Genomic DNA, 21,112 nt, shown 5'->3' on the forward strand with positions numbered 1-21,112 from the left:
TCCAGCTGGGTGGGCAGAGGAGGGGGATGCCACAGGGAGAGCAATGTACAGGGCACTGTGAGGACACACCCCGCCACGGGCAGCCGCCTCTGTCCCCTGCAGGCCACGAGGAGAGGGTGAGGGCAGCACTGTGTTCTTCATAGCAAATGAGTTTTATTGGTAGATGTGGAAGGACTGTGTAATTAGTGTGGCAGAGGGGAAAGCTAGCAGAGATGGACGGCAGGGCTAGGGTCACACCAAGGCTGCAGACCTATCCCTGAGGACTTGGGGACTGATGTCACACAGCAACCACATGTGACAATGCTGAGGTTGCTGCCTTGTGTGTCTCTGAATCTCAACACTGACCTTAAGAACAAGCCCGCAGAACTCTCCTCCACACGAATTTCTCACTCTGTAACCAGAGCGTGTCTTCACAATCCCTTTAAAACAAACTCCGATGGGATTCTAGGGTGACACACAGCAGGCCTTCCTGATGCTCTCTGTAAGTCAAAAACTGGGCTTAGCCTTTCTATTCCCCTTGTTTCTCACCCATGTAGCTGGAGCCTGTCCCCATGATGAGCAGAAGCTGCTAGTTTATCTCTGGGTCCAGTGACAGAAAGAGTATCAGGAAAAGGACAATCGCCAGTCCTCAGCAGGGGGAGAGGACAGGAGCATTGCTGGCTCTGCAGCCTGCTGGCTCAGCCCTCCATCCACCCGATCCCCGTCTGATCACAGCCGAGCTGTTACGAATGGCTCACTGGAACAGCGCATCTGGCGATCTTAGAAGAAATGGTTTTGCTGGGATCATTTTAAGCCAATGATTTTATCCCTTTCTCCTCATACCTAGGACATTAACTTATCAGCTACTCTGGTGTCAAGCTTAATGTGCTTTAAACACGTAAAACAAATGCCAGACCCCCTCGGGTTCAGGGGTAGATTTTCATGAGGCGTTGAGTGCTCTCAGGTGTCAGGGGACCCATCTCAGCAGATGGAGAGGGAGAGCTGGGTTCTCTGCCCCTTCCTCCAGCAGGAGTGAGGACTGGCACGTGGGGTAGGCCTGCTGTCTCCTCAGCTCCAGGCTCTGCCAGCCTTGCTGCCCGGCTCATGAGGTCCTGCACCCTGCTGGCCCAGAGGCACTAAGAGTCATTCCGCCCGCCAGGCCTGCCAGCTGGTCTGTGAAGGCCAGCAGACGGTCACTGTGAGGGCTGTGGGTGGCAGGGCCCTTGGGGCCCCATTGAGGTAGGGAAGGCTCTGGGTGGAAAGAGCCCTGCGTCAGTCAGCAGGCTGGGGCGGCCGTGGGCTGGGAGCTCAGACCTGGTGGGATTCTAAGTGCACGTGTGTGTGGACGTGGGTGTGTGTGCAAGGATGTGTGTGAGGGTGGTTGTGGATCACAATGTCTTTTTATTGTGGAGCCCAGGCAATCCTCCCCAGCTCTGTAGGTGGCCTCTGGCCCATGGGCTGGCTTTGGGAGCCCTGTGGTCACACGCCCCTCCTGGGTCCTCCTCTTCTGCCCACTCCTTCGCCCTCATCTTTGCTGGCTCCTCCTCCCCCATCTTTCAAAGACTTTGTTCCTTGCGATTTGTCTCCAGCCTCCTTTTCTGTTGGCTCTGATGACACAGGCAGATGACGGCTCTAAGGACGCCTGACCCCAGACACTAAAGATGTGCTACAAGGCCACATGGTAGGTAAGTCCCCAAGGATGTCCTGACCCCAGAACCCGTGAAGACGTTTGGTACAAGACCACATGGTGGGCAGGTCCCAAGGATGTCCTGACCCCGGAACCTGTGAAGACGTTTAGTATAAGGCCACAGGATGGTGCAGACCTGAGGAAGGCTGTGGATCCTGAGGGACCATCCTGGATGGCCAAGTGGGCCCACTCTGACCACCCGAGCCCTGGACGTGGAACACTTTCCCTGGTGGGCACAGGAGAGAAGTGGGGGAAGAGCCAGCAGAGAAGAGCTCATGCCACTGCTGGTTCTGGGGACGAGGGAGGGACGGTGAGCCGGAGAGCTGCTGTGCAGGGAGGAGATGGGGCCTCTGCCTACAGCCATGGGAACCGCGCGCCACCAACTCCTGGAAGCAGGTTGAACTGAGTCCCCAGAAAGGACCTTTCCTTTCAGCCTGGGAGACCCTAAGCAGGGAGCTGACCAGATGGGGAGATGATCTGTCATGTGGCTTTAAAACATCCAGTCTGTGGCAGCATGAATTGTCCCCATCTTGAGTGGCCCCGCTCCTCTCTGGGCTTTGCAAACACGTAGGGGCCCTGCTCTCCACCTCCCTGATTTCAGCCCCTCGACCACCCTCTATAGCACAACTGCCCAGACACACCCAGCGTCAAGTGTTAGAAAGGCAAAGAACTTGCCTTCGTCCCCGTCCTCCCCAGTGCTGTCCACCAGATGGCCAAGCTCTCCTGCTGCGCATGGACTCTCTGTCATCTTGGTGGAAGCGCCTCCGTCTCAGGGGCCTCCCCTGGCCACTCTGTGCTTGCATGGTCCCTTTCAGGTTTATATTGCCCCAGGCATTCACTGTGCCGTTCTCTGTGTCCCCTCCTGGATGCCAGCTCCCTCTGCCCTTCCTTCAGCTATTCAGCAGGTAGTAACAGGCGGCTTCCAAGTCAGGCTGGACTCTCGGCAGTTCACAGATACCTTTTCATCTGACACGGCTTTGCTCTTGCAGCTCTAGCTGTAAGATGGTGCCCAGCATGTAGCAGGTGCTCAGTGAGTTGCTGAGTGGGTGATACATGAATCATGCCCAGCACATAGTAGGTGCTCAGTGAGTAGCTGAGTGGGTGATACATCCAACCTGACCATAATGCCTGCCAGGTCTATATCCTCAGCACCTCTCCTGTCACACACCGGTTCTGAAACAGCCCTGTCTGGGTATGAGAACTGGCTGAAGGTGCATGTGACTAAAGAAAGAAGCAGACAGGTCCAGGATGGCAGGGGGCGGGTTTGCTGGGAACTTGCTGATGGCAGTATGGCCCTGGGCTGCAGCTAGACCAGAGGGTCCCTGGGATGTGGTCAGAAAGAGGGGTGTTCAGGAAAAAAGTGACTTTGAGACACCTGGTTCATCTCCAGCTGATACCAAGGGCACTTTTCTGGCCCCAGGGTCCTGTTGCCAAGCTCCACATACCACTCTGGTGGTTTAGTCTGCTCACACTGTGCTGGGAGCTTATGCAGGCAGGGACGGTGGTGGCAGCTATGAATCAAGATGACTGAGGTCATGTCAAGCTGAATCCATGCACCACCTGTGTCCATGCTGGCTTCTGGCCGCTGCCCTCTTGTCTTCTGGTGCCCAGTTTGGTCTGCAGTCAGCCCGATGTTCCACTTTCCACTGTGCCGTCCGCCTTTGCTTCTGGCCTTGCATGTAGGCTCCTGGCCATGCTGCCTCTGCTCCTCCCTGTTCCCTTCTCTGGGCAGGTTTCCACTCTGCTGGGCGAAGGGCCCGACCTCCGCCTTGCCCTGCCTGGAGAAGGTGCTTTTCTTCAGTTCACTGGCTCTGCTGTCCTGCCCCGCCACCCCCCTCCCCATGTGGTGAAGGCCCTCACCAGAGCCACTCCCTTGCCAGCTCCCAAGGGGCTCCAGCCCATGAGCTCAGAGCACATCTGCTTGGGCACGGGGTGCACCAGCTGGCACTGGGCAGGGCTCAGCTAGTACCCGCCGAGCGAGTGAGCTGGCTCCCGTGGCTTGGTGCGCCTGGGCCAGGCCGTCGCGCAAGCCAGCCGGGCGCTGTTCTGCCAGTGTCGATTTGCAGGCGCAATTATATGTGCAAATGCATTTTCACTGTTCTGCCTTAGGACCCGATTTTTGAAAATTAGATTTTAAATGTCGCATCCTCCTCACTCAAGCTCGTGCCTCTAGACATCCAGCGCATAATTCAAAATGAAAGGCGTAGAAAATCGGGCTCATTTAGCTTACTCTACTTGAAATCCATATTAGGCTATTTTTAAATTCTTGACGACCTGGTGCTCTTGAGGGGTAAGAGGGAGGGGCGGGCGGGTGGGACACTGCTGTAAATGGTTAGGGACGCTGCATGCCACCGTCTGTTTCAGTGTGTCCAGATTTTACATTAGCATTGTCCCAGATACGATTTCCGGAGTCAGAGTTTGGAGACGTGCTCCTGCCTGGACATGGCAGCTCACTCTCCACTTGTGGGGGGCCAGAGCCAGCCAGCCTGTCCTGGCTGACCTCCTTCATTCTGTCTCCCAGGGAGCCCTGGTCCCCCGGCTGTGCCCACCCAGCAGGCAGCAGGCAGCAGGCGGAGAGCAGAGTGTGACTTTTCAGCAGGGGCACAGGTGTCTGCCTGAAGGCACCAGGTGGGCAGCAGGTTGCTCCGCTGCGCCCGCCCGTAGTCCTGCATCCTGGTTCCCAGGGAGGGTTTCGTTCAGCCACCGTCAGGCCCACAGAGATACACGTGGCTGTTCTGCTGGCCTTGGTGAGGGTTTCTAGGCCGAGTGCTGGGATCACACTGGGGCCCTGTGACCCCACCCCTGTGAGTGCATGGCACAAGTGGCCCTGGTGCTTCCCCAGGGAGACAAGGAGCCCCCACTTGCATTCACCTCCAGGGTGCTTCCCACATGCCACTCTATGCTCTGACAAAGGACAGTGGGAACCAGGAGCATGGCCAGAAAAGCAAGGAACCCAAGGGGCGAGACACCCTGCTGCTGATACACTGTCGTCAGGAAACTTGGATTCTAATAGGAGAGACAGACCAAAAGCAGGGGAAGTCACCACTGTTGTAAGGACTTGGAGGCAACTGTTGAGAAACACAGAGGAAGTCCCAGGCAGCCAGTGACTGGAAGGGAGCGTCCACAAAGGAGGAGACCTTACAGCTGAGGCCTATGGGACGGGAAAGCCCTGGCAGGGAAGTTGGGGGGGGGGGGGCTCACGGGCAGGGGCAGGGGTAAGGGCTCTGCGGTGAATTAAGGAGCAGACCAGGGGAGAGGGGACAGGGCCCATGCGGGGGCAGGCCCTTCAGGCCCTGGGTGGGTGCTTGGCTTCTGTTCCAAGGCCCAGGAGACCAGTGCAGGGGTAAGAAGGAACATGGGCTCCCTCTCCAGTGGGAAGAGCCACGTGGAACATTGTACCTGACCCCTCAGGATGCAGCAGGGCGACCCTGCGTTTCCTGTCTGAGCTCTGCATTCCGCCTTCCCTGCCTCCCAGCTCTGCTGCGTGGAATGGAAGACATGACAGGCAGATATGCAAAGCCCAGTGTCAGGGCACTGTACCACGGTACCGGGAGGCACACCAGGTGGGTGCTCCCTGGTGCCCAGGGGCATTGCCTGCCTGCCCAGAGCTGGCCAGGCCTGTGCTGTCCCGGGGCTCACAGCCACACCCTGGTGGAGGTGAAGGACTGCATTCCCCATCAGCCACTTCCATATGGTTGAAATTCATTTTGCTAACCGTGCTCACGCTGCCAGGCTTGCCCTTCTCTTCTCCCTCGTGTCCATTTCAGAATGAACTGCAGATGTGGGTAGGAACAGGCTCATTGCTATAGCATGGGGCAGGGGCAGAGACAGCAGGTGACCACACACCGGGCACTTGAAGCTATGACCAGCAAGTGGCTAAATGCGGCAGGCCCCACAAATGTTAGCATGTGGCTCTGACATTAGCCAGGTGTGGCCAGGCCCCAGGTCAGGAGATGCCTGCCGCTGAGAAGGGAGCTGGGTGCTCTCCGTTCCAGAAGAAGGGGCAGCTGCGCTCTGCAAAGCCACATGGGAAGCACTGGGGTAGTCAGGAGGAGAGGGAGAGATGTTGACAGAGCTTTCCCTGTCGCTTTTGAGGGATGAGGTGGGCCAGGCAGGGCAGGCAGGCTTGGGGCAGCCAGCGTGAGAGGTTTTAGGGCTCTGGTGCAGGGGAGGTCCCTGGTTGTCTGGCACCTGCCCTGGGAATGAGGGCAGGGGACAGATGAGGGCCCAGCAGGGGAAGTGTGTGGGCTGTGCTCTGGCTGGGGTGGGAAGGGCGGGTTCTGTAGGAGTCACTGACTCCAGGAGGGTCCACCCCTGTGGGGTCAGCAAGACCCCACCAGAACACGGAAATGAAAGCCATCACTCAGACGCTAGGTGAGCGCAGCTTCTTAGCGCTAGGAGACCTGACCTGGGAATTGTTGAACCCCTGGGTTCTGTGCCAGGAAGTGCAGGGGCAGGGAGTCGGCCTGTCCCCAGCCTAACACACGGTGTCGCAGGACCCTCTTGCAAGAAAAACTCCCAGAGTCATGTACGGGAGCCCCCGCTCCAGAGGGCAAGTTCCCTCCTGGAAACTGAGAGCGCCCCAGTGAGGTCCATAAGCGGCCTCCTCACCCTGGGCCTCGGAAGTGTGGGTTGGTTAAAGGCGTAGATTTGGCATTAACCAGCTGGGCCTGAAGTTTTCATTTACTCTGTGAAATGGTTTCCCTCAGCCTCAGCCTCGTCATCCTCAAAAGGGATTCCGAGAATTATTGTGAGACTTGAATGAAGTAAATGACGCAGCTGGAAGCATCACGCTAGCTAGGGGGTGGAGCTACTTTCTCTAGCCTAGGAAGATCAGGTGGATATGGCGTTTTTTTTTTTTAAAACATCAAATATTTCAAGAAGAAAGTTTTTCATCTTAAAAAGCAAGTTCCAGGTTGCATTCCTTGTCCTGTCAACAAGAAGGACGAGAATTCAGTCTGTGCATGTGTGTGTTCGTGTGAGCAAGTGTGTGTTCGTGTGAGCACGTGTGTGCACCTGTATATGCGTGTGTGTGTGTGCATGTGTGTTATGTTGAGGGAGGGAGGAAGGGACGAATCAGAGAACGAGGCTGCTCTTACCTGCACAGTGCTAGAGGGAGTCAGCAGCTCGCTGAGCAGGTCTGACACTCAGCTCAGTTACCAGACCCCACACCCTGCAGTCACAGGCTGGAAAGTAGAGCATCAGCCCCGGGAGCCCCCAGGGTCGGTGGGGATCGATGTGGGCAGGGGCTTCTTTCCACTGGCAAGGATATCGGACGAGGCATGCACGAGGCTGGAAGGGACCTTCCTGCTTCCAGCTTGCTTCCACCCTGTGGCATCGGCTGGCTCTCCCTTCTGTCCTGACACCTGCTGATTTATTGGGCCCAGGGCTTCCAGGGCATCAGGAGTCTGCACAGGGCAGCAGGCCTAACTGGGGTGTGAGTGACTGTTCTGGTGGTATCTGTTAGCTGGTGGTGTCTGGCATCTGCCCCTGGGAGTGAGGGCAGGGGACAGGTGAGGGGCCAGTAGGGGAGGTGTGTGGGCTGGCAACAGGCCCAGCTGGTGAGACCGGGGGCTTTGGGGCTGCATGTGTGAGCGCTGGCCATGGAGCTCCTACTCTGTCTCCTTCCTTCTCTGCTGCCTGCTCTGTTTCTACAGACCTGGGCAGAGGACTGGCTGGCCCTTGCGATGGACTCTGGGCGCAGGGCTGCTGTTCAGAGCTCTCTGAGTGGACTTGAAGGAAAACCTCAGCCTGTGCCTCCCACAGGGCGGCCAGTGGAGGTGGAGGGATGAGCACTGGATTTGGGTCCTGTCTGGACAGCTGAGTCCCGGGGTGATGTGGCATTTTCCCATACTCTGCTCTCGGCACCTCTGCCAGTGAGGAGTGAAATTTTGAAATGTGATGTCTTGTTTTTCCGAAGTGAGGCCAGGCCTTCCAGGTGTTGTGTGATGGCCAAGCCCCTCAGTGGAGCAGCTAATGTCTGACCACACGAGTGGGCGGCCCCACGGAGAGCCCTGGATCCTGTCCACGTTTAGGCCTCGGAATCAGCGGCTGCCCTCTTGACCACTTCAGTTCCCAGAAGCCGTGTTCTGTGTGACTTCACGGCCAGTCTGCCAGAGGCTGCTGACCTCCTGCCCACGTCCATGACTAGCAGTGCTGCCCTCTGTCAGGCAGACGCAGGCTGTCATCTGCGGAAACCCAGCTGGGCCCGCACCGCTCTTCTCCCTCCTGCCACGCCTACCCTGAAAGGGTACTGCGGGGGCCACGGTCAGGGTTCCCATCAGGCCCATGGGATGTTTTTGGGTTGTTGGTTCTGATGAAGACTGTTTATGGTGCCCCACAGGGAGAGGTCAGGGTCAGCGCCTGGCCCTAGCCATCTCTGTGTCCCTGGAGTGGGGTCCTTGGCATGTCGGGCATAGCGTCTTGTGTGAAGTGGGCCAAGACTGGACACCTGGATGGTGGTTTGTGTTTGTGGCCTACACTCTGTAAACATTTCACAGATTAACCACATTCAAGTGTCAACCAGTTTTTGTTTAGTTGGAGTAACCTAGTTACGTGCATTCCACTCTGGTGGTGTGGCCTGGATCACGTAATCAGCATCACTTGGCAAAGGGGAGAAGCAGATGCCTTCCTGCCTTTATCAGGAGCCCTAGGGTCCCTTCTCTTTGATCCATTAGCGTTTCCTGGAGCACTCAGCCTCTCCCTGGCATTCAGCACCTCCCTGGCAGTTAGAATTAACTGTGGCACTGAGCAGCTCTCGTGGCACTGAGCACTGACTACAGCACCCAGAATCTCCCATGGTACTTAGCACTAACTGTGGAACTCAGTATATCCCATGGCTCTGAGCAGCTCCTGTGACACTGAGCACTGACTACAGCACCCAGAATCTCCCGTGGTACTTAGCACTAACTGTGGAAATCAGAATATCCCATGGCTCTGAGCAGCTCCTGTGGCACTGAGCACTGACTACAGCACCCAGAATCTCCCATGGTACTTAGCACTAACTGTGGAACTCAGCATATCCCACGGCACTGAGCACTAACTGTGGCACTGGCACCTCCCTGGCACTCAGCACTAACTATGGTGCTCAGCATTCTCCTGTGGCACTTAGCATTAACTGTGGCACTTAGCACCTCCCTGGCAGCCAGTACCTCCTGTGGCACCCAGTACCTCCTGTACCACCCAGCATCTCCCATGGTTTTCCCTGGGTCCTTGGGTCCTGCGTGACATAAAACTGGCCAGGTGAACCTGTTATGCCCTCTCTTCTTAAGTGGTCTTTTGAGACGGGCTATGACACTTTGATGGTGAGGTACAGCAATCCTTTTCCTCCCTGACAGCTGGTGGCCTTCTCCTGGATGATAATAGGAACTTCCCAGCATCTGTCTGCTTCCACCCTGTCCTCTGTGATCCTCAGCTTGGTGACTATGAGCCAGTCCCCCTTACTCTGTAGCATCTCCCATTTAGTTGGGACTTACACCCTGGCAGAGACTTTCTGATTCTTGCAGCCACATGGCACGGTGTCGCCATCACTGAGGTCTGTGAGTTCTGAGAGCTGGAATTTGGACAGGTGTGTGGGTTGGTTTGTCTATCCGTGATGTCTGGGTCCCTCTGGTGCAAAGGCAAAATACCGACAGCCTGTCAGGCACGTCTGGGGTTGATGCTGGCTGCGGGCTGAGGCCTGCGCCTGGCTGTTGCCTCCACCCCTGCACGTGGCTCCATGGGACATGGGCTTCCTCATGGCATGGTGGCCGGCTCCCAGAAGAGGGGGCCAGGCAGAGTCGCATGGAATCCCATTACACTTGGGTGTGGAGAGGTCACAGCCTGTCCAGATTCCTGGGAGGGAAATGGGCTTTGCCTCTGGATGGGGAACGGAAGGTTCTAGAACAGAGGCATGCTGGGGCCCCATTTGGGAGCACAGTCTGCCTCATGGCCACGTGACTGGGCCTAGGTTCTGCCTGCCTTGTCTCTTCTCTCCGTGGAGCACTGGGCCCCAGCCACTTTGTGGTGCACTCAGGGTGGCTCCAGCCCTGGGACCTTCAGACTGGCTGCCCTTCCGCCTGCCCTGCTCAGCTCAGGACGCTTGCCATCTCTCCCCTGCCCTCTGCAAGCTATTACTCAGGCGCCACCTTCCCAGGAGGCCTGCTCTCACCGCTCTGCAGCCCCGATTGTCTTTCTTTAACTTGCTCTCCACAGTACTTACCTTAAGTTTCTAGGGAACTTCTTTCAATCATCGCCTGGTCAGGATGTAACCGCTGCAGAAGCAGGAGTCTTGAGCTTTTCTGTTTGCTGACCTTTCCCAAGGGAATGGGATGTGGAGCAGGAAGAGCTTCTCCGTCTGGGACTTTTGGAACTTGCTGTACTTGCTCCAGATCGGCTGTTGAGCAGAGCTCTGCTTTGTAGAGCCTTCTGGTGACAGGCAAATCCCCACATGCAGACAATACCTGGCATGTGGCAGGTGTTAAAATAAAAGAAAAGCCAGTCAGCCCTCTGTTCTGGGGTTCTGCATCCATGGATCCAACCCACCTCAGATTGGGACTATTTGACAAAACCCGGGTCTGTACTAAATATGGAACAACTATTCACAGGCCATTCCCACCGTCTGAGGCATTGCCAGGAATCCAGGAGGATTTAGATCATGCACGAGGATGTGTATAGGTTATATGCAGGTTCTCTGCCCTTTTATAGATGGCACTTAGCATCTCAAACTCTGGCATTTGGGAAGGGTCCTGTTGCCCACCTCCTGGACATGAGGGATGATTATGTTGAACAAGTCACCTGGAAAAACACTTAGCACATGACATAAACAGTTTTATTGCCCGAATATCTCTTTTTTATGAAGCAATGAACCAACATTTCTATTATTTTATTTTTTTGAGTAAATATTTAGTTTCTTTGCAAGGAGGTCCAGGGTGCATTTCCAGCTTCTTCCATACACCTGACCCTACTCCAACATACACGTTGGCAGAGTAGGACCCCAGACTCCAGGGGCGCCATTTGGGGCAGGCGGGCCTCTGCTCTGCGGGTTCCCAGTTCCCAGTGGTAGTGAGCCCCCTGCAATGTGGACTACCTGGAGACTAAGCGGAGTCCAGAATGAGGCCAGCAGGGAAGCTGCCCTGACAGTGGATGGCCACTACAGCCCCCTCTGCAAGTGCCACCCCTGCAGGTGCCCTTCGGAGCACTTCATGCCCATACTCAGCGCCTGGGGAGGGGCTATCCAGTCCTCAGAGCCTGCCCGGGGGTTCAGGTCTTCCTCATGTCCAGTGCTCGCTGCCACTTGCCCCTTCTGTGTGTATTTGGTGACTGGTGTGCTCTGCATTGACTCAGATGGTGGCTGGCCTCACTGGAGGGTCAAAGGGTGGCTGGCCTCACTGGAGGGTCATGCCAGTGAGTGGGCCTACGGTCCTCGGCTGCATCTTCTGTAGGGCAGAGGTTGCTCCACACTCTGTTCTCTTCCCTGTGTCCCACAGCCAAGTTGGCTGCAGGTGGGGAGATGCGTGGAGCACCCGTGATCACTGATGGGTGGGCGGTCAGTGTGTGGCCTGGAAGGAACCAAGCCAGGACAGCACAGTGAGGGTGCACCATCTCTGACTCCCTCAGAGACACCTGAAACCTCAGCCTCCTTCCCTGCACAGGACACGGGTCCCTGCCGTGATGGGCCTCAGTGTTTTCCTGACACAGGAGGCCTCCGTTGCCAGAGGCGTGGCCACGATCCTGGACATGTCCCCGGCCTGTGTGATTCTGGTTTCTGTCTCACTTCAGGGACATTCATGTTGCACTTCTGTTTTGCAGAAGCGAGTGTGAAGGAGAAGACCGTGAAGTACATGGAGGTGCTTGAGGGAAACCTGCGCAGGTGAGGAGAATACCTGCACCACAGACCCCGGGCGCACCTGGAGGCTCCACGAGGGTTCACCGGAATTTAGTCCAGTCCGTGAAAAGGGCTTGCCAAGAAAAAGTGAAGTCCTCTGGGCCCCCAGGGGAGGAGCAGGTGCCATACAAATATCTCTCGGCTCAGGTTTCCACCTTTACAAAGCAAATCGCCTGGGATGCTTGCTGTGTCCTGGGGAGAACACAGGACAGCCTTCATGTCCCTTGGTAAGGACAAGCATGGGATTCCGCCTCATGCCTTGTGAATCTGTTTAGACATGGTTTGAACAATACAGAAATGCACGTCGTAGGTTCTGTTTTGAATCCTGAATCAACCAGCGTGAACATTCCTGGTTGTTTTTTTTTTTTTTAACCCAGTTAGGAATTCAGACAGGAGGACCCTCAGGCAGCTGTGGCATGTCGAGATGTTTCTGGCTCTCCTCGTGCGTACTTCTGAAAACGAACCAGCCACCGGGCTCTGCTCCTAATTAAGGAGCAAGTTTGGGAATGCAGAATGTGCTCTCCACCCTGGGAGGCATTTGGTTTTAGGGCTAAGTGTTGCTACTATTTTGGAAGTGGTTAAGTAGCTCTTCAGAAAGGCCACGCCTGGGACCTGTCCTGGGACAGTGCCCTGGGCCCACAGGTCTCCCTGGGAGGTGGTGGAGCCTGCTGTCGGGGGGAGCCGGGCACTCACTCTAGAGGGTTTGTTCTCCTTGTGGAAAGCGACATACTCTCTGCCTGGCCATTCCCTGCCTCCTACACCTCAGACTGTTGAAAGTGGCTAGTGGGGAGTGGGGGAGGCGCTGCCCATCGGTGTGGCTTGGCTGAGGCAAGAACCCTGGGTTCAGGCTGGCTCCCTGCCCTCTTGTCCCCCTCAGACCCCAAGTCTGGTCGACCCTGCCTCCTGGGCACATTGCAGGGCCACCTTTGTCTGCTCGTGCACTGTCCTCTCCGGGAACATTCAGCTCACAGCGCGGCTCCCTGCCTCCAGTGTCCTCCTTGTCCTCAGTCCTGAGGGCTCTGAGCGTGTGTCTTAAACACAGCCTGGCATTGCAGGTGACTGCCCTTTGTCCTCAGCTCATGTCCAAATGCCTTCCCAATGCTCATAGCTTCTCCTGGTGACTGCGTCCTTGGGGGTTACCGTCACCAGCCATCCCCCTGTTCCAGTGTGCAGGTCCTCCTGCTCTTTCTAGGCCTCTGGGTTTTCCTAGAAGAGGAGCCACCTCAAAGGGGAGATGTTATCCTTCCCCAGGGCACCTGGCATGTGCCAGGCGGCTCCACCCCTCTTCCTTCGCCTGGCCTCCCGAGGCTTTGCCCAGCTGCACACCACTGGACCTTGGTGGGTCCAGTCCTCGCCCATCCTCAGGGTTAAGTGCCTCCATTGAATCTGCTGTGGCTGCCCACCCCTGAGCAGTGGTCTTGCACCGTGCTGTCCGGGCTGCCTGGGGCATCCGGCAGGGCCACGAGGCCACCTGTCTTGTCCAGGAGTGCATCCGCAGGGATTTGCCAGTGCTGATGTCAGGTGCCCGGAAGCCTGTGCTTGCACAGATGGTTCAATAAACACAGCCAGGTGGTAGATACCCATGTCCTCTCCCATCACCTCCGCCGCTCTCTCTGCCTCTTCAGCCATGCAGATGCCCCCAAGCCAATTGTCCTTGACCTCTTGACTCACGTCCATTTGCACTTAGAAGGCCTCCATATTGTCCTGTGGCCAGGGTGGTGGCTGGTGGGGTGGGAGTTGACCAGGCAGCCAGGGTGTATACTCTTAAGAAGGCAGTTTTATAGGTGCCTCAGATCAAAGTGGACACTGCCAAATGGGTGGTAAGGGCCAGCCCCTCATGTGGCAGTGCTGTCCCCAAGTGGTGATGGCTGTGCTCACATGCCCTGATGACCATCTCCCCTGATGGTCCATCACATCTCTTCCTCTCCAAGGAAACAACACCTGAGGCACAGAAATGGTTTTCTGCCCTGGTGCAGTTGGCCTCATGGTGACTGCTCAGTGCATACTGCAAGGCATCAAGTGACTAAAGCTGGTGGCAGATGTTGGCCAAAGTCCCCGTGGCATCCTGTAGCCTGACAGGGCTTTGGAAAGAAAGCTGCTGAGAGCAGGCTGGTCCACTCCCTCCTGCTGGGCCACTGCAGGGGATGCCCTTAAAGGGCAGTGCGCAGGGATTCCCATCTGGCCAGTTGCGGTTCAAAGACACACGCAGATGGCCACACGGGCTTTGTCACTCTCTAGGTGTACAGAGACCTGGATGCTAGGTGCAGTCAGAGGGCTCAGCGTCCCTGTCTGTGGGAAAGTCAGTCAGCTGCTGGAGGAGGGTAGAGGCCAGCAGTGACCCAGGGGATCTGCATGGCACAGAAGAGAGCTGGGTACTAGAGCAGGGCTTGGCTGCGGCCCTCTGCCTTGGAGTCAGGTGCACATGCATAATGGCTCCTTCCTCCACAAAGGGGAGACACCACAGGAGGGCTCTGTTTGACCTCTGCCTGTTGGTGCAGGTGCCTCTTTCTTCTGTGTCACTCAGCCAGAGGGAGGCAGCAGCCAGGCTCTGCAGTCACTCTCCAAGTGTCCCTCCTTTCCCCACAGGGCAGTGAAGCCTCTTCCTAAAGGCCTCTCCCACATCAGCCTGCACTTTTCCACAGCAGGACTAACATCATCACTGCTGGGCTCCCTTTCCCCCTGCGTAGCTGCTGGCCCTGCCACGTCCCCTGGGCTCTTGTGAGGGGCTGCAGCCTGCTGGCCCAGTCTTGTCTGCAGTCCCCACCGCATGGTGCCCAAGGCGCCCCACTTGCTGGACTCCCTGGGTGCCCCAGTCACCTCTGCAGCACCGCTGCGGAGTCCCCTGCTGCCCCATGAACGCTCACACCAGGACACAGCGCACGTGCCCCTCTGCGAAGCCCTGCCTGCCCCTCCTGCTCCTGCGGGCACCACCTGGCAGCCACACGCAACAGTGCATTGTGAGGGCCGTCTGGTTCTGGCAGACTTTGCTCCTCCAGGGCGTATTCCATGCCCCACCAGCCTGGTGTTCTGGAGGTGGCAGGCTGTCTGGCACATGGAGAGCCTAAATCAGATTCAGTGTTCCGATCAACGGATCAGTAGCGGTCACCTCTGGACACTTTATTCTTAACTATTAGATTCAAAAGTCAGTGGCTTGAGAAGACGTAGCATCCAAACCCACATCCTGGCCATCAGATCTCAGGGGTAATGATGGGAGATTAGAGAGATTGGAGGTGAGGTGTCCCCCAAAAGCTCACATGTGAGACAATGCAAGAGGGTTCAGAGGAGCCGTGATTGGGTTGTGAGAGTCTTAACCCAATCAGTGAATGAATTCCCTGGTGGGATTAACTGGGTGGTGACGGCAGTGGTGGGTGTGGCTGGAGGGGTGGGAATCGGGGCGTGGCTCTGGGCATATATTCATATCTGGCAGGGGAATCTCCCTCTGCTTCCTGATCATCATGTGAGCCACACTCTTCGGTCATGGTGTTCAGCCTCACCCTGACCCCTGAGGAATGGAGCTGACCTTCTGTGGACTAAGACCTCTGAAACTGTGAGCCCCCAATAAACTTTCCCTCCCCTGAAATTGCTCTGGTGGCGTTCTTTCGTCACAGAAGTGAAACACCTGACTAAAACAGATGGCAACATCCAATCCTGCCCTTGAAGCTCCGTGCCACGTACTCTCCTCCTCCAGGCCTGCATTCAGAGGGGACAGTGCAGGATTGTGTTGACTTAGCTCTTTCCCTTGTGGCTGAAGGGTTTTCATTTCTGTTATCTCAGTTATTATGTGCTCTTTGTTATCTTCCTTTATCATGGGGTCAAAAGAAGCTTTCCATCTTTACTTTGTAGACGGGCTACTTTGTTTTTCATCAATCTCAAATCTTGTGTCTCTAACCACTGTAAAAAGGGATTCTTTGTTGTGCAGGGCACACTCCCATCTCTGGCGGGTACCCCCTGCCTCATGTGTGCTGCTTTTGGGTAAACTTATCGGATCTTTTGCAAGCAGGACCGATGGTAGCCCCCTTCTTCTTTCTACTCTCTCCCGTCCTCTCTCTGCTTGGTTTTCCCTGAAGTTGAAGATAAACCATGAATGTCAGGGAGGAAATGGGTACCAGAGCACATGCGTGCCATTTTCTTTGCAAGTGCAGGAGTCATTTAAACATGTAGAGACGGTGCTGGAGAGAATGCAGTTTTGTGGATTGTGGGTTATTTTTGCTTCCTGGAACTCTGCTTGCAATTCTCAAGTGTGTGAGTGTGAATCACACTTTTATAATCAGAAAAGAAAACAGGAAAATCATTACAATCTGCTTTGAGCTTGGAGGTAGTTGGAAAATTCTTCAGAGGTTTTCTTGGCTTTAGAAGAAACTCTCGAGAGCGCTTTGGTCTCACCTGAAATTTACTTTGAAATTTAGAGGCTGACAAATTGCTCTAAAGGTAATTCAGTTTTTTTTTTTTTTTAAAAAAAACAACTCACATTTGTCTTCTAATAATCTTGAAATGTGCACACGGTTAGGCCAAGAGTCATGGTGCCCATGAACTCACCTGCTGAAGGAGGCCCAGAGGTCGCTGCAGGGGGGAGGTGGGCTGGAGAGGGCCCTGGCCGTCTCTGCCTCGGCCCCTTCTCAGCCAGTTTGTGTGGTCATTCAGTCTCTGGTCCAGATGTTGGCAAAACCAGAGGAGCAGACAGCTTCCTGGAATGGGAAGAATCTGGCAAAATGGTGCTGGCCTTCCACGTCAGCCGGGCAGTGTCAGCAATGGCAGGGAGAAGCCTACTGAGTGGCTGGACTTCCAGGGAGCGCCCTCCAGCTGAGGCGGCACTGCGCATGTGCAGGATGCTCTCTGAGACCCAGACCTGTCCCTCCCCAGGCTCCCTGGCTTCTCCGTCACTACTGAGAACAAGGGTGGCTGGCCACCTGCCAAGCTCGGTGAAGATGGGTTTAGGTTGAAGACAGGGCCTCTGGAGAGTTGTTTCCAAAGAGGTGGGAAGGACATTTTAGAATGTGTACTTCATGCTTCCATTTCACCCACTGAGATTTTGTCTTTAGAAATGTTACATATGAAGAAGGTCACACATGAATATCAGGGAGGAAATGGGTACCAGAACACACGCGTGTCATTTTCTTTGCAAGCGCAGGAGTCATTTAAACATGTAGAGACGGTGCTGGAGAGAATGTCCATTTCCTTACTTCCTAACACCGATCCAGTCTCACATCCAGCAAGTGGCCTCCTCTCCCAGCGGCCTTCTGTGTCCCACATCCACAAAGGGAAGCAAGAGCTAGTTAGTCCTTAGAGGAGGAGTTGGAGGAGTCGCACTGGAGCTGCACCCAGGAGGTGAGGAAGGCAGAGACTGGGGGCTAGATGGCAGAGGGCAGGGAACCAGCTTACCTGAGCTTGCACTGGGGCCTCCAGGCAGGGATTGAGACCTGCTCAGATCATGGCCCTCTAGAGTCTGCCCACCCCGCTGTGCTACCCAGATTCCCTGTCTGCTTCCTAGGGGGAGGTCTGCAGTGAGGAGTGGGCTCCTCAGAGCCACATGGAATGCACCAACTGTGCCAGGCAATCTGAACATCCTGGGCACCCAGCTCCTCCCACCCCCAGGAACATCTCAGCAATGCAGAGGGAATGGAAGGAAATGGATCTGACAGACAGCTGCCTGTAGGTGTGCAGCTGCCTGCTGGGAGCCCCCCGGGGATCAGAGGAAACCAAGCAAGGGCCTCCCTGTCCCTCCCTACAGTTCACTCGATTGTTGGTTGCTGATGGACACCTCTCCCTCTGGGCTTGGTGGGCACAAGTTGAACACGCCCTCCTCAGGACGGAGTCCTCACGCAGAGCCAGGGCTTCCCCACGCAGGGCCCCCGCCTCTTCCCTCTGCAGCCTTGGAGAGCCTGAGCGGGAAGTGCAGGCCTTTCTTTCCCCGTCGGTTACCTCTGTTCCCAGGTGGGGACAGTTTCAGCTCTCTCTCTCTCCTGGGCAGTGAGGGTGCAGAGATTGGGAGGTGCAGCATCCTTCCTGTCCTCTCCTGAGGCTGGTCTCTGAGCGGAGCGGCTATCCTGCTGATTCTGCTGAAGGCCATCTCTGCCTCTCTGGCTCCTCCTGTTTCCTTGCAGCCCTGAGGCCTCAGTGGCCTGCTGTGGCACAAACTCTGCCTCTGACCTCACTGCTTCTGGGGGCTCATGAATGCATGGAAGTCCAGCCATGGGTGGAGACATGGCCGCAGGGCCCCGTTTCCCTTCTGAGCAGGTAATTCAATCCTGCATGTCACAGGGGAAGTGGTCATGAGAACACTCACTGTGGGTCTTGTCCACTTTGAACTTTGAGGCCATTTGGCTGGATTGTTTGTCTGGTTTTCAAAGAGAAACAAGGATTGAAAATGCTTTATTAGGTGTGAACAGGTAAAATGGAAATCACTACATGCTTACTAATTTAATAAATCACCACTGATTGTTTCATTTTTATATTATTTCCTCTCATGCAGAAAAATCTTATGTATTCTTAAAGTAATGATGCTTTAGCAAGCATACATACAGAAAAAGTGATACATAAAATGTAACAAAGTGGCATGAATTAAAAACAGTAAAAAGAAAAGGAAGGAAAAACAAAGATGGGGAGATTTTGTAGTCTTAGATGAGGACCAGACTCCCTGCTGCAGACGTTACTGTTCTGGATACTGAGCTAAATTTAGTAACAAAAATTACTAAATTTATGGCCAATGCAAAGGCCAATGCAAATGAGAGACTTCTAATGAACTTGGCAGGTCTTCTAATAAACTTGACTTCTAATGTATAATACTCTCCATTCTTTAAAACACCAGTGATGAATTTTTACTCAGAAATAGCTGCTTCTCCTCCCAAGTGTCCACATGATGAGATCTAGTTCTTCAGAAAGATCGTGCAGAGCTCCAAGGAGAAGTCCTGCTCCCTAGTTAGGGCAGTCAGAAAGCCTGATCCTCTGACCTCCGCAGGGCCAGGGCCCAGTGGAAGGACCAGGCTGCTCTCCCCAGATCAGGGTCAGGGCTGAAGAAGAGGTTCTGGAGTAGCATAAATGGTGTCCCTTCTCTTGAGCCATCACTTCAAAACAAAGAGGACCCTGGGCATCCCACACCACCTGCTCCCGTTTCCTGATGTCAGCGAGGAGACCTGAGGTCAGTCTGGGGGCTTCACAGGGGCAGGGCCTCTGGAGAGGTCTCCTCGTCCTCTCTCCTGACTTCCAGAGAGAACTGAGGCATGCAGAGGTGAAGTCGAGCTCCGCCTTGAGACGCTAGACACAGACTCGAGTGAGGCCACCTCTGAGTCCAGGGCCTTTGCTAGAATAATACACCACCTCAAGACTCAATTTCCCATATAAAAATGGGCTAATAAAGAAAAGGATAAAGAATATTTGTTGTTGGCAATAAGGCACGATACACGGTTGCCGTCACTCTAGTTGCCACCCGGCACAGTGAGAATGATGAAATAAAGGCAGTCTGTTGAAAGAACAGTCCTTAGTTTACAAAAGTGGAAGGGAACTTCCTCCTGGTGAGGGAAGGAGGAGAGTGGTCTGCTTGCAGCTGCTACCCCACAAGGTGCCCTGCCAGGCAGGGTGGCCAGCCTGCTCAGGTACCCACGCTCAGCAGGGAGGCCAGCCTGCTCAGGTACCCACACTCAGTGTTTTGCTGCCTGCCTTTTGACCTGCTGTCAGCACCTCCTGCAGAGGGCGGGAGGGAGGGAAATGAGGCAGCCAAGTCCTCCTTCACATGTGGCAGGAGGCTTGGAGCGGGCAGAGGTTCCCAGAGCCAGAGCAGGGCAGGGGAGAGATTCTGGAGCAACTGAGGCTTGTGGGCCTATGGATCCTGGTGGGACTTCTGAGACTGGGAGAGCCCTGAGTTTTGCTTTGAGCACAGAGGCTGGGGAGTGACTCACGGGGCCTCCGTGCCTGGCGTCTGGACCTCAGACCTCACAGACAGTACTGGGTGGGCAATGAACTCCAATACATGGGCTCCCCTTCCCTGATGGTCTTTGGGGAGCTGAGTGCTGCCCGGGAGCACGGGTGGGCGGCAGAGGCCAGGGGTCAGAAGAGTAGCCCTGTGGGCATGGCAGTGGGGGTGGGGGGGCTTTTCCTAGTGCTTGTACCATGGAGCGACCCTGGCAGTGCAAGGCGCAGGGGTCGGTCCTGCGGGGCAGGTGCTTCTGAGTGGAGAGGCAGGGGTGTGGGTCGGCTGCCCTCCTGTCCTTTGTCACTGATGTTTTCCACTCAAGAGGGCATGAGGCTGTTTTTAAAAGGTAGTCTGGGAAAGAAAATGTCTGTCATTTTGAGGAATGGAATAGAAAGCGGATGGAAATGAGAAGAGGTTCTGGAGTAAAGCAGGGGTCTCTGGACCCAGCCTCTCTGCTCTGGAGCAGTGCCCTCTGCCCTCTGAGGGCCGTGAAGACATCAGCGCCACTTAAGGAGGTTGGACACCAGGCAGTGCCCAGGGCGAGGACACCTGCCTCCTCTGTTTAGTCACAGGTTGGCAGGAAGTCATCAGGGAGATCGCCAGGTCAGGCTCCACTCAGGAGGGTGCCCAGCTGGGGTTGTGCCCAGGCTCTGCCAGGGGCTCACTCTTCGTGGTGCCCGTTCCGTGTTTAAAGACGATTGTAATTCATGAATGAGGAATGTCTAGACTCAGATGATGTTTACAGACCAAGAGAAACCACCTTAGCTTGAGTGTTTTTGACGCATTTGAGTGAGAATTGAGAAATCTTGGAGAAAGATTAATTGCTGTATCAGTGGAAACCCTGTCAGTAGACATCCAGTTATTAAAGGAGAAGACTTTTTAATGATTCAGGGAAGCACCATCAAGATTGCAGGAAGTGGGCTGGGGTTGTGGCTCAGTAATACTGTGCTTGCCTAGCATGTGTGAGGCACTGGGTTTGATTCTCAGCACTTCAAGTAATTGAATAAAATAAATAAAGGTCCATTGAAAACTAAAAACACTAAAAAAAAAAAGATTGCTGGATGCTTTAATTTGCTAGCACGGTACGAATTGTTAGGTTCCAACGTGTGATTAATGAAAACAGAACAGCCCCTTCAGTTCCTCAGCTGTGCCTTCTAGTGGCAGGGCAGTCATGAAGCCGATGTCCTCTTCCCACCTAATTGATGACACGTCTGCAGCAGCCATCGCAGGTGTGGTGACATCAACTATCGCATGCTGTGCCACTGTTAGGCTCCTTTCTCTCGTTCCCTCCCCTCTACCTCCCTGCTTCCCAGAGCAGCTACCTGAGCACTAACAGGGACAGGGACGGGGTGAGAGCCGCTTGGTTCAGGTGCTGGGCTCTGTCCTTATCTGGAGCTCACACCAGGATGCGTCGAAATCCCTTATCACAGCCACCTCAGGCGGGGACGGTCCCTCTGTTGCAGTTGATGTAAAGATGACATTTCTTGAGCTGGGAGAATTTGATGTGATTGTGTGTATGCTAAGCCTCTGAGGATAATTCCACAGCCCCATTCATCATGAAAACCAGGCCTTTCAGTTGTGCTTCTTAGGAAAAAAGTCCCCGGTAGAAATTGCACTTTTATTTAGTGGACTGGGAGGAGACGGGGATGCCTAGGATGATGACTTGTGGCAACTT

At 55.0% G+C, this 21,112-nt stretch overlaps 1 protein-coding gene across 1 annotated transcript in view; it reads left to right on the plus strand.

The window, feature by feature from the left end:
• Positions 1-21,112, plus strand: part of Disc1 (DISC1 scaffold protein) — a 198,672-nt gene that overhangs the window by 131,609 nt on the left and 45,951 nt on the right. Inside the window, exon 10 of the mRNA XM_027947986.2 lies at positions 11,456-11,516. Coding sequence (XP_027803787.2) covers positions 11,456-11,516 — 61 coding nt within the window. The remainder of the gene's footprint in view (positions 1-11,455; positions 11,517-21,112) is intronic.

Source organism: Marmota flaviventris, chromosome 12 (assembly GCF_047511675.1).
Source record: "Marmota flaviventris isolate mMarFla1 chromosome 12, mMarFla1.hap1, whole genome shotgun sequence".
NCBI lineage: Eukaryota > Metazoa > Chordata > Mammalia > Rodentia > Sciuridae > Marmota > Marmota flaviventris.